This window comes from Coffea eugenioides, chromosome 4, assembly GCF_003713205.1.
Source record: "Coffea eugenioides isolate CCC68of chromosome 4, Ceug_1.0, whole genome shotgun sequence".
In the NCBI taxonomy this organism is placed as follows: Eukaryota; Viridiplantae; Streptophyta; class Magnoliopsida; order Gentianales; family Rubiaceae; genus Coffea; species Coffea eugenioides.
In genome coordinates this window covers 41,650,542-41,664,659 of record NC_040038.1, presented here as the reverse complement: position 1 = coordinate 41,664,659, position 14,118 = coordinate 41,650,542, and the positions used below count along the sequence as shown (strand labels likewise).

The 14,118-nt window shown below is 32.7% G+C and overlaps 1 protein-coding gene across 1 annotated transcript; it reads right to left on the bottom strand.

Annotated features, from left to right (window-relative positions):
* Positions 1–11,122: 11,122 nt before the first annotated feature.
* On the bottom strand, positions 11,123–13,753 carry LOC113769389 (1-aminocyclopropane-1-carboxylate oxidase 4-like). The gene is made up of 3 exons (XM_027313841.1): positions 13,398–13,753; positions 11,532–11,856; positions 11,123–11,446 (listed from the first exon to the last, which is right to left on the bottom strand). Exons 1-3 carry the CDS (start codon positions 13,751–13,753, stop codon positions 11,162–11,164), a joined length of 966 nt encoding a protein of 321 aa, XP_027169642.1. The 3' UTR covers positions 11,123–11,161.
* Between the last annotated feature and the right edge of the window lie 365 nt (positions 13,754–14,118).

Here is a 14,118-nt window from a genome sequence, read left to right as displayed (position 1 = left end):
CAACTAACTACTGTAAATTTCGATGATTATTTGTATAAAAAACTTGATATCATCACGCAAATTGATGGTCACAGTTGCAAAAACTTTTTTCAAGGCATTAACAAATGATATTTGTGAGTTTTTACCATCAAAACTAGTGTCTTTTCCCTATTTCTTTAGAGCATCCTCAATATGAGGTACAAAGTTTTGAAGTTTTACTTCCTTTACATCATTAAATTCCAAACTAACATCCATGTTCGCCAACTTAAATTTGCAGGCCAACATAAGAAAAGTTCTCAGAAATTTTTAGCTTGAGGGTCTCAACTTCCTTGAACAAGTGAAGAGAAAATTCAGTTTAGATGTTCTTTTGTAACTTAAAAGAAAGGAAAAAAGTGCTGAAATTTTATAAGCCTCGTAAGCCAACCAATGTTTTGAAAAATCGGATCGGTTCGATCGATTGAACCGTAAATCGATCATGTTTTTTATTCGATTCAATTAAAAATTCAAAAAATTAATTTAACCGGTCAAAAATCGATTGAACCGATCAAAATCGGGAAGTTCAATCTATTTTTATTAAGTATTTATTTTTTAAAATAAATATTTTAGTTTTATTCAAAAAAATTATTAAATCTTTGAATTGAGGTTGAACCGATCGAACCGTGAACCGAAAAGTTTTTCAAGAATTATCCGGATTTAAAAACATTGAAACCAACAACTCCTCGAGCCGACAAATTGAGGATGCGTGGAAGCTCATGAACCAACAACTCCTTAAGCCGAAGCTTTTTCAAACTCGCACAGCTGTTTCAATGATTTCATTGGTATACAGTCCAATGTCAATTCAATCTGAGCACCATTGTAGCAGCTGAGAAGGCTGAACTTGTGGGGGCCAAGTTAGCATAAAGAAATCATAAAATGCATAAAATTAAATTGAAGAAAGAGCAAAATAATTGGTTACCGGCGATAACCAGTGCCGGTAGAGATAGAAGTCGCATGACTGCTGGGTTAAAATTGTCTCTGCTGATTCAAATTATCTAAATTTATGAATCATGAAATGAGTTCTTTCTTTCTATTTCATATAACTACAAAATGAATCCAAAAATTTTTATGATTCTTACAATTTATTATTCATAAATTTAAAAACATGATTAATATGGTTTTGCAATTATTCTCAGCCCTTTTTTATCGTATACACAAGCAATTAGATCATGAATCATGAAAAGAGTTCCTACTTCATGATTCATGAATCCTGAAAAGAGTTCTTTCTTTCTACTTCACAAAACTACTGATCGAATCCATGAATTTGTAATTATTCTTACAATTATTGTTAAGACTTTCGCGATTCTTACACCATATTTGATTTTCTTTGCAATTATTCTTGGTCCTTTTCCTTGCAACTATACCTGATACTATAGGATGAAGTCACGAGATAAGCAACAATACATTAGAAAAGTTAGCTCTTATAAATAATCATTTCCTTACAATATCTCGTTCTATTAATTTGATCATATATTTGCAGTGCTTTTTCAAATCACAAAAGAAATATAAATTATTTGTTCATGTCTAATTTTCCAACATGCAAAGTATAATCTTGTATTTGTCCATGCTAACAATTGTTCTTAACTGTGTTATGACAGTCTAACCAATACGAGTCTTTGAATTTAAGCATCTATGAATTGGTACTATATTTGTGCACCATTACTCGGTATGATACTTTCTTCTTCTTTTTTAATGCAATCATAAGTAGCAATAATTATAGCTACATGGTTTATTTGCCTTGAAGTTATTGAATGAAAGTACTAATTTCTCAATTTAATGAATGCTACGTAGTTTCCATAATACAAATTACAATAAAACCTCTACACATTAACAAATTGGGACTATACAAATTCTATTATTTTAAAAAGGTATTAATTAATTGATAAATTAATAATTTTTTATTTATTGATTGTACTAACAATTCATAATTAATCGACTAAAGTTTTATTTTGTTTTATAAAAATATTAATTATTCTAATAATAAAAGAATCTTAAAAGTCTACATATGTTAATTACTTATTGGATTATCCGAATGAAAAAAAGACAAGATTAGAGGTCTCAAGTTTAGAAGAAATAATTGGTGGTTGTACTGAAAATCCTGCTAATGATGAAAGCTATAGATGATACAATAACTTTGGAGCCTATTACATAGAAGGGAGCGCTTAAAGTTAAAAGCATAATTAACTCTTCATAATTTATTGCAATATGAGAATTCACGTCCAAAACTTTTAGATACAATAAGAAAAATTAGGGATGAGGTTAGGATAGATTTAAATTTCAAGAAAAAACAAACAGCAATAGACTTTTGTTTTAGAAAAATATGATATATAAATGTTAGTGAATTATTAATTTATGACATGAATGGGATCAAAGGGTTATGTAAGGTTTTCAAACAAAAATTATTATCTTATTATTTTATTAAAATTATTACTTTGGTTGATTAGCTCAAGTCGGGACCCAAAAATTATTATTTAATAGAGCTTTTTTTTTTTTTTTTTGGCGAAACCCCAATGGGGGAGGGTAGCCAACCCTAAATTTTATTCACGAACGGTATTTAATAGAGCTTATTAATTTATCAAGTATTAATTTATGGATGCTTTACTATATATGTAGAACTTAATCATTATTAATAAATGGATATTTCTAACAACACTCGTTAAACACTCAAATCACACTTAACTTGAAATGTGAATGCACATTAACAATTATTATACTCTTTTGTATTTATACACTTTCTCTAATAAATTTTACTTTTTCTCAAATTTAATACTTGAATTATATCTTAATTGGGCACTCCTCATTAGATTGACCTTTTATAAAGTTCACATTGCCTTTTTCTTAATAGCCAAAATATTTTATTTTATGTGGCCTTCCATTATTTTGTAATATCAATTTATAATGGTTAATGCGCATATTCATATTTTTCATACTTTTCTTACGACAAAAAATAATTTCATGCTTTCTTTTCTGTAACAACATGGGTTAATGAGTATTGTGTTCGACAAGGCCATTTTTACAAGTGGACCAGCTTATTAAATAGCATTCTGTCAGACAGTACAACTTTTATAAGCAGGACCAGTTTATTGTTTACTTATGCGAATTTCTTTCTTCAACCGGGCTTATCTCTTCTCAAAAAAACCTATACTTTAGTGTTTGTTGTGTTGTCTTCCTCATAGCCGCTAATTTTGCCTTTACCACCAAAATGGTAGAAACTACCATATCATTTTATAAAATTTTTGCCCTTTAAGCCTAATACTACTGGTTTTTGCTGCAGCTGAATTTGTTCCTCCCAAGGCCAGTGTTTTTAAACTCAGACTGCCTAGTGGATCAGTTCCCGATTTTATTAGTTCAATCGATCCAATCTGCCAGTTCAATGATTCTGGGGTTTTTTTAAACAGTGACAAGGTAGTGGATAGAAAATAATATGAAATATGCCAAGTGCTAGTTTTTTTTTTTTTTTCTTTTAGACACAGGGAGTATCCGGGCTTTTGACCCGACTAATCTCCCTGCGGTCCTAGAGGGGAGGCCCTACCCCCTCGGATGCGGTAGCCCCAGGCAAGACTCGAAACCTGGTAAGCGTGGCCTGAAGAGGCGCTTGCTACCAGAAGAGCTAACCCAGGGAGGGCTCCAAGTGCTAGTTAGTGCTTCTAGAAAAGGTACTCAATTCAATTTGTAAAATTAATAAAGTTCCTAAAATCTAAAACCTCAACAAATAGAAAGAAACCCATCAAGTATTTTTATTTAGTAAATTTAATTTGACAAATGTGCTTGTTATGGTATTTTTTATTTTCAGTAATTTTTTCAAATTTTTTTTAAAAAATTTTTATGTGCTGCAATGTATGTATTGCCTGATATCCAATCGATATACCACGATGAATATGGAACAAGTTGTTGTCACGACTTGCGACCGTGAATCATGATTCGTCCATATGTGCTAAAAATAATGATAGGTAGACAGAGCTACAGCCTCCTCGACACCAAAAACTCAAAATATATCGTCCGAGGCCACACATCAGACTTCGAACATTTGAGCTCACCACAAGCATGGCTAACTAGCTAGTTGCTTCCTTGGATTTTCCCCCAACAATAAATTCCATCCCTGCACAGGTTTTTTCTGGATGCAATAATGCAGAATCTAGAATTTAAAAAAGAAATAATCAACAACCATGCAATAGTTTTTGTACAACCATGAATTGAAGAGATAAAACAAACACTTAAAATATATATGGGAGAAAAGAAAATAATCAACTCACAATATTATTAAAATCTCAAACAATGAAGAAAGTCACACCACAATAGAAAACCTAACAAACTCTTCTAAACTCTTTCAAGAAAACATCCTAAATAATGTCCTATTTATAATCTACCAAACTTGTTAGGAAAGAAACTACTTGAATAAGAAATTACTAAATAAAACACAAATTCTTAAATCATACAACTGCTAAAAATTTAACTCCAATAAAACCAATAAATAAATACTTCTAGATTTGATTTAATATGCCAACAGTTTCATTTGGTTTTACTACCTAATCTATAGGAAACCGGTATTAAATGATGCAGGAGAATGCGGATTCCATTAGGCTTGTCTTGGCTTAGAAGTTAGTGTGAGTACTGCATTTGAATACTGAATATGGGTTGCCACCATATACAAAGCAAATTGGTGGAATATATAATGAAATGTAGATGTTCATGCATACAAGTCGAGTTAAGTCGAGTTTCAACCTAATCGAATCGAGTCTCAACATAATTTTATGAAGTTCGAACTCAAACTCAAGTTCAATGAGTTCAAAATATCAAACTCGAGTTCGAGCTTAAAATAATAAAAAAATAATTATTTTATTTTTAAAAATAAATAAAATAATAATTGTTCTTAACAAATAATAAAATATCAGGAATAAATATAATTTTACTATTAAAATAATATATATATATATATATATAATCGAGTTTGAGTCGGCTCGCGAGTTAACGAATTTAACATTTTTGAACTCAAATTCAATTTGGTTAGCTCGAACTCGAGTCAAGTTCGGACTCGAGCCGCTCACGATAAACTCACGAGCGAATCGATTCGTTTGCAACCGTACTCGTTCCTCTAGTCGGAATCTTGTTTTGTCGTACTATTTGACGTCTAAGTCATCTAGCCTTAAGTCAATTCCCCCACTTTCTCAAGGACTTGATTTGAATCAAAGTTCAACGAGCTTGAATGGTGCTCGCACAACAATTGTCATGATTCCATCAAATTATTGAAAGTTCGAACTTATAAACATTCGGGCTGGATAATGGTCTAATCTATATAAGCACAGATATTTTGTTTGCACAAAGGACAAAATCTGGAAATGATGTTACATTGGCTATAAAAGTTTAAATTTTTCAACATTTAACTCAAATAAAGTGATAATCTCAAAGTTTTATGGCAGTCAGACTCACTTTTTATATGTTTATCCTGCGTCATCTGTGACATAAAATAGAAACGGCATCATTAAACAATGTTAAAATCAACATGCACATATCATTGATAAGCAAAATTTCGATTTGAGCCTCACAATTTTGAAGTATGATTCAGATCGGCATTAATCTTTCATTCCTTCTCCATGTCACACAGTTGTCACAATAATATGGGTGCCAATCATCCAATGTGGGAGAAATTGTTACATCAACCCCATGCAAATGTAGGAATTGTAGCTTGTTTTCAAGCCCTCGATTTTGTGCATTTTTATCATTTCCAATCACATGTTCTTGTGTAAAGTTAGATTACTTAAACACTTCACTATCTAATGTTATCCATAAAATTCTAATGAAATCCCCTTTTTAGAAGATTTTTCTAATTTGGAAAAATTTCTTTCTATGAATGGCCACCTTAAATAATTATTCTTGAGATGATCTTTCGTATTATTATTTATGCATTTTAAATGTTGACACATACTCATTTTCATTTATTAAAATTACTATTATTATTATTGTAATTTTTTTCTTTAAACGGTCTCATGAGAAATTGAACCATATGTAAATTCAGTTTAGTCCTAAAACCAGGCCCATAAATCAATTGATCTTACATTTATTTGAATCTTGGGCTTAAAAAATAAACTTGGATTTATAGAAGTTGCTTTTGGGTTCAATTAATAGCATTAGGTCAATTTTGATAAGGTTATTATTTTTTATTGTTTTATTTTTATTTTTTTCTAAAAGAAGCATTAGATTAGTCCATTAAAAGAAGATTTATATTTATTTAAATTTGGGCCTTACTGTTCTAAAATTAGACATGAGGCTTAGAATAATTATTGACATTTTAAATTCTTTGGGACCAAATACATTTTGTATTATCTGAGTAGATGACAGGCCCAACAAGCCTTTTGTGCTAAGGTATGATTTCCTCTAACAAGTATATTTTTGAATTACGAAATTAGTGGCTGAATAGATACTCAATCTGTACAGGCCTTTATTTAATACTTGTCTGCAGAGAAATAACACCGGTCCATAATATTAGGCCCAAATCCTTTAAGTTGAACCTATTTAGAAGAGTCCAATATTAGCTTGACCCGTTAACCAGATTTGTCTGACCCATTTGAGCAAAAGCTTGACTGATTTTACCCAAAGACTCGACCCATTAGTGAAATGGGTCATCTTCCTCGAAAATTCCCAAATCACAGAAATCTTATATTCCGTCTGGATTAGTTGTTTTTTGTGTGTTTTCAAAAATTTTACTGTAACTGTATATATGAAAAACTTTTACTGTAAATATTTTTGGGAGTAATTTTTAGAAGTATTTTTAACGGTTTTTAAAATATATTTTGGGGTATTTTACAATTTATCACTTTTTTGGGATATTTTTTTTTTAAAATTTTACATCACCTAACCACCACCACCCCCTCCCTCCCCCTCCTCTCTCTCCCTCTCCTCCTCCCCACTTTTCCCTCCTCTCTCTTTTCTCTCCCTCCTACCCCCTTCCCTCCTTTCTCCCCGATCCCAAATCCCTCTCCTATTCGCAGGTGGTGGCTGCAGCAGCCACTCTAGTCGCGACCTAGAAGGTCGCGGTCAATGGAGGGGAGGGGAGATTGGGGGAAAAGAAAAGGAAGGGAGAACAGAGGAAGGAGAAGAAAAGGGAAGAGAAAAAAAGGAGAGAGAGAGAGAGAGGGTGGTGGTGGTGATAGTGGAGAGTGACGGATGGTGGTAATGGTAGTGGTGGTGGGTAGTGTGTGGAAAAAGAAAGAAAAAATCTTTTTATTTTTTTAAAAATATTTGAGATGTGTTGTATTTTTTGAGTTTTTTTGAAGTTGTTTTTAGAGTTTATTATTATAAATGTGAAACATAAAAATAATTTTTCAAAAAAATGTTAAATCTCAACGGAGCCTTAATTTTTCAAATTCTAAACACCAACCACTTCCATCAAACATCATCACCACCATCACTACTTCAATCGTCATTATCACCTTCATTGCCAACCAAAAGTTCAAGTCCGGGCAGAAACATCATCTTCATTTATTTTATTATATATGAAAATGAAAGATACAACCCTTCGTATATCTATTTTGAAAGCTTTATGAATATAGAAACCCCTTTTGTCAACTCAATCTATGATTCTTTCAATCCTTTTGATTCCAGCCGCGTGACCACAACAAACTATCAATACATTGTCTTCGAATTCCGTACAAACTTTGGCCTTGTCGTTATATCATGAAATCCCTTTTCTCCAAACAAATAATACGTGAAAAGTATATAGTCTCAAAGGCTATTATGAATCAAGTCCAAACCAATATTTAGAAATATTAAATATACAAGAAGATCTAGACACATTCTTAGAGAATTTCTACATAGGTATCTAAATTTATGTAAATTGTAAAGTCAAAATTCACAAAATCCTGAGATTCGAGTCTTACTTGTACCGACATAAACAATGAGAATTTCTACATAGGTATCTAAACCTATGTAACTTGTAAAGTCAAAATCACAAAGCCTTAAGGTCTACGCTTTTATTATCTATAGTTTGCTACCTAGTGTTATTTTTGTCATAAAAGATCATATATAGAACTGCCAATGGACAAAATAATTGTCATGAGATTTACCTTGGTAAAAAATGTAACTCGAGTCAGTTCAAAAAATGCAAAAAAAAAAAAAAAAAAATGCAACTCGAGTATTTTCCTTTTTATGTGATGTGGTAGTGGAACAGTACTAATTATAACTTTAGACCATTTTGGCTGTTCTTGTGTATTATTGGCACAAAAAAGAGGGAACAGAATGTGGATGCATTGCAATCGCAATAAAACACTTTCTCCCTCGAGTGGTATTTATTTATTTATTTTTGTTCTTTTTTTTTTTAATTTTGTAAAGCTTAAACAATAGCTAGGAGGACACAACACTAATTATTGACAAGATCTACTCGTATTTTTGTCATAATCTGGTGCATATCACAGAAATGCTAAAAGATTTATCCTCAAGCTGAGCGCGGTGACAAGATCTACTCAAATATTTCCCTTTTATGACACTAAGTTGAAAACAGATTCTGGAAATGTAATTGTTCAGCATCAAGGCAGAAAGTAATTATGAATCATACTTTTGAAGATTTTGGTCGCTCTCTTGTGTTTAGCACAAAAAAAGAGGAATATAATGTGGATGCACAGCAACTGGAAAACTCAAATCTCTCTCGAGTGATATATATATATATATTCGTTTGATGGTTGTTTTTGTTTAGTTTTGTGAAGTTTAGACAATAGCGTATTGTGGGGTGGGTAACAAAACACTGGGATGATTGATAAAGTCCAATTTTGTGCTCTCATCCATGTTGTCTTGATGCTGAATATCATTCGTCCTTTTCTTGGTCGATGAGTTATCAATAAACAACATAGCTCTTTTAGTTTTAAGGGATAATTCCAGAAACCTCCTCTGAGGTTTCTAATAATTTCATTGAGCTCCTCTGAGATTTGAAAAATTACACTTACCTTCCTTGATTTGATAGTTTTAGTAACAAAAAGTCTTAAAATAATATTGACTTGGTCAATTTTTTAAATGAATACCCAAAAATGCCCTTATGTAATGAGTTTTAATTTATTTTCCTATACAATTATAAGATTATCTAGTATAATTATAAGGAAAAGGTGCCAAAATTTTCATGTCCATACCTACTATTTGATAAACAACTATAATAATAATTTTATCATTATGATAAGTGTTGACCTTGGTCGATCAATCCTTGGTTTTGATGATTAACAAACCAAAATGTAGATTTGGTCTAATGTTTTTATGTGAGAAATTTGTTAGAATCAGGTTCAATGGTGTCAAGGAAAGAAAACCAACCAAATAAAGAAGCAAAATCAGGTCACTCATGTCGGACGGCCAAAAGGAAACTATCGGACGTCCGAAAGGATGAAGAACATCAAGAAGGAAACTCTGTCGGACGCTCGTGACGAAGCATCGGACGTCCGGAAGAATCGGACACACGCCTCGGACGCACATCGATCGCATCGGACGTCCGAGAAATTTCGCAAAGATTTGATGACTCTCTGCCTACGTTCGGACGCAGGGTTCGGACGTCCGACAGGTGGTTCGGACGTCTGACAGGCACCTGTCGGACGTCCGACAGGCCAACGGCTAGTTTTGACAGCAATTAATATTTGACCGTTGGAGAGTCTTTTGGAGCCATTTCTCACCTTCTATAAAAACCCCAAAGCACAAGAAGACTAGAGACTTTTGCCAACACAAAATACAAGCTTACAAGTGAGATTTTTGAGTAGAAAGATTCTTTGTTGGTTGTATAAGGGGTTGGGGAAGTTGGGTTGTGAGGTTGCTCAAGTGAAGGTTACTCTCTTGGAGTAGTAAAACCTTGGTGAAGGTGAACCAATCACTTGGAGTGGTAAAACCTTGGTGAAGGTTGCCTCATTTGTATAAAATAGTTCTTAATTGGGTGAGTGATCTTTCAAGTGTAGGTTGTTGAGGGTTAACTAGAATAGTTGTAAAACTCCTTGGCTCAACCAAAGAGTATTTGGGGTGAGGAAGGAGTGAGCCTTCACTTGTACATCTTGGTTAGCATCGCCATCAATTGAAGAGGCTATTGGTTTGATATTTGGTTTGCATTTCTTATCTTTTCTCTTTAATTAAGTTTTCTTTATTGTGCTTAAATTTGATATATCTTTGTGCATCATTGTGAATTTGTTTGTACTCATTGGGTTGCACCGGGCTCTTACAATAAGATACTTTTGATGGTACTTTATTATGGATTTAGACTTATAAGATAGAAAAGAAAATGTTGAAATAATTCATTTAGACTTTATGAATTTTTTGGGTAGTGGGATTATCATAATTTCGTAGTGATTTTGGGCCATTTTTTGATTGATTGTTAATTTTAGTTCCAAAAATAAGAAAACAAAGATCATCAAGATTACATATAAAATTAACTCGTCAAAAAAATCATTAGTTCGACATTTGATTACAATAGAAACTAGAAACAATAGTGGTTATTTTACAGTTTTATTGGTGAAAAATTAAAAAAAAGGAAAAAGAATGAAAAAATAATTTTAAAACTCATTTTAAGTACAAGCATACCAAATAAGAGAATTTCATTAAAATATTTAAGGATAAAATTGTCATTTTAAATGATAAGAGATGTATGTATAATTTTTTAAATCTCCAGAGAGCTCAGTGAAATTGTCGGGAATCTCAAGGGAATTTCATTAAAATAAAATATTATTTTAAATAACAATAAAATGTTCTTAAGGGTTTCTCTTTTTTTTTTCTTAGATAATAAAAATCATAATTTTATTCGTGAAATCCGCATTAATGGTAGAAAATATATCAGAAACAACATAGATACAACAAAATTAACGGTCTAAAGACACATTAGATCTGAACAATAACCAAAATTTACATTTGAAACTCCAATATATTCAACAAATTGATATCAATCGCTTTGACTACCATGAACATATGTACATATCTTCTATTATCAGATCTATTATTTAACTTCTTTAAGTTAAAATATCTTGTTGAGATGGGAGAATACGCACATTAGAAATCCTGAAGAGATTTTATTACAAACCAAAACAAACAAGAAAGCAATTAATGATGGCCTCCCTCATAAAATGTTCATACTTCATAAGTAAAAATACATCACGAACACTTAATTTTATTCCAGATTTTCCAACTGAAGCTATTGACATCAATTGCCTTGATCCTGAGTGGAGATCGAGTAATGGGTAATATTTATGGCATCTTCAGGTCTGGCTGGTGGATCTAACTTGTTCTTTACTCTCAGTTGCAGGTATTCCTTGTACATAAATCCTCTATATTTGGGAGATTCTCCAATCTCTGTAGCAAATTTTGGCAGTGGCTCAATCCATTTGTCTCCATGTAAATTATCAAAAAATACGATGGAGCAACGACTTTTTCCTTTCTGCCTGATTACCCTATGACTCGCACTCTTAAACTTGTCATTGCTTAATACCTTACAAATGAAAAATATATGCGGGATTAACTACACGATATATATCAAACAAAAGCATAAAAAGCTAGGAAATGGATTGATTTACCTGAATCACATCACCTATGTTGACCACTATGGTACCTTTTGCAGGTAGTATTGGAATCCACTGCTCATTTTTTAGTACTTCCAGGCCTCCAACTTCATTCTGGAAAATGAAAGTGAGGCAGTTGGCATCTTTATGTGCTGGTCTTCCATTAATCTGATCAGCTTTCTCAATAGGGAAGTAATGAACTGCCTTTAAGAAGTCACAGCTCCTATCATTGTTGTATTCTGCGAGGAAGTTAGGAGCAAGGCCCAAGGATATGCTTACAATCCTCTCCATCAACCACGGCAATTCGACCAAGTTAGGAAAAATTTCCTCCAGTACATTTCTGGCAATGTTAATGAAAGCACCTCACATATCAACATGTCAAAACAAAATTTTACTTTGCAATTTGAAAAAGTGAAATTAGAATGATGCTACAGTTTTAATCAAGAGATGATCCTTCTCTAAACATAATGATTTATTTTTGGTTAGGGATGACAATGGGAGCGGGTGCCCACAGGGGGCTAATGGGGCCGGGATTGGGGCAGGGGGGAATTTTTTTCCCCCATTTAGAAACGGGGCGGGGGCGGGGGAGTATACCCTCGCCCCATCCCCCGCCCTGCCGCCCACTAAATATATATATATATATATATAAATCAATATATGTATATAATTATATATATAATATTTAATTTAATTAGTTACAAACTTATGATAATGATATTATTAGTTATATGTATTATAAAATGTATATTAGTATATATAATATAATTGATATTATCAATTATACTAATAATTATATATGTCTACTAATAGAAATTATTAATTAGTTATACTAAATTCACTAAAACATTTATACTAAATTCCTAATTGCACTTAATACAATAACACTTTTTTCTCAGAAAGAAAAAGCACAAGTACAATAACGAATTAGTGATTGTATTTGTGTCAAAAGTGAAAACTTGATTCCTTTAGTTGTATTTGTTTCATCATGTTGGATTGTATTCAAATAACATTTGTTTGATTGTTTTTATGAGTTTCAATTGTGAAATTACAATGAATAATAACTTGGTGATGTGTTGATATTTTAGTATTTGATTATTTGCTAAAATTTAACTATAATAAAATTATATAACAAATTTTTATTAACCTCACGTGTGCCCTCGTGGGGGAAGTGGGGCGAGACGAGGGCAGGGAGTAGGGGAGGGGTTCCCCGCCCCAACCCCGCGCCGTTGCCATCCTTATTTTTGGTGATAGATGTGCTAAAAGCTATTTTCTTTTTTGGTGCATTGAATATGGCAATCTTAAGATTCTACAATTATTGTCAAATTGGATTTAGCAATGTCAGCAACCACCTAGATTATATACTTTATGCCCAAAGCAGAGAGTTGGTTTACTAACTTTGGACGTAAATCACGAGTCGACAATGGATAAACTGAGTCAGTCTTTTAAGTATATTTCTGATCAATCAATCCTTCCATATCTTTTCGACGGGGGACATGGCCAGATGGGTGTTACAAATTGGGCAATAAGACAGGAATGATTTTTTACCAGATAAGGGAAGGGTCGCTTTAATTTGATTCAAGTCCAAGACAAGCCACTAATATCCTAATTGTTTAGTTTCAAAATTCGAATTCTGTATCTCACGGTCAAGGATGGAAAGGGTCTGGAAAAAGGTGAAAGAGTATAATAAAAAAAATGTATTGAGTTCTCAGCCACCCAATTGTTTAGCTTCCCAATCCATTATAGACAATGTAGGCACAGGTTGAAACTTTTTCAACTCTCTACGGACTTTCCACATAATTGATTCATTGCTCAAGAATTATAGCACAATCCATGTACTCAATTTATAGCATAACCTTGATGAAAAAGAAAGTTCGAACATACCTGAATTCAGGAGGATTTTCAGGATAGATATTAATGCCTGAACTTGGAGATAGAATCAAAAAATGTTCATTCCCGTCATTGGAGAAGTCTTGAAAGTTGACATAACCAGGCGGTGGTGATAGGCCAGGCTTCAGCAGAGATTTCTTTTTCTCCTCCATTGGATTGTTGAAGAACTCCATGGACAGGTCAATGGCTCTAGCCATTAGATCCAAGGGCACCCCATGGTTCACTACTTGGAAGAAGCCGAATTCTGAACAAGCTTGTCTTATTTCCTCCGTTGCCTTTTTCTTGGCATCTTCATCTCCATCTCTCAGGAAGGGTTCAAGATCAATTGTGGGAGTAGTTGAGCTAGCCATGCCCGTACGTCAATTTAGTTCAGTGCCTTCACATTTTGTTGGTTCATATTTAGTAACATGTGGTTCCTATATAATTAGTGTCTCGTATGTATAATGTCTGGACCAGAGGCGGGTATGGTTGGCAATTTCATACAATTGTCAAGTTGTTATACTTTTTATACTGTATAGTGTACGTTTATATAACTAGTAATAACGCACATGCTTTGTATGTGAATATATTCTTCCAAGATATAAAACCTTTAACATACTAATAAATTTTTGTGTAACACTTTGATTGTTAGCATAATATAAACTAAGAAAGTATAAAATGAACAAATTTAAGCAATTGATAGTTGTAACAAAATGTCTATTATATACAAAGTAAT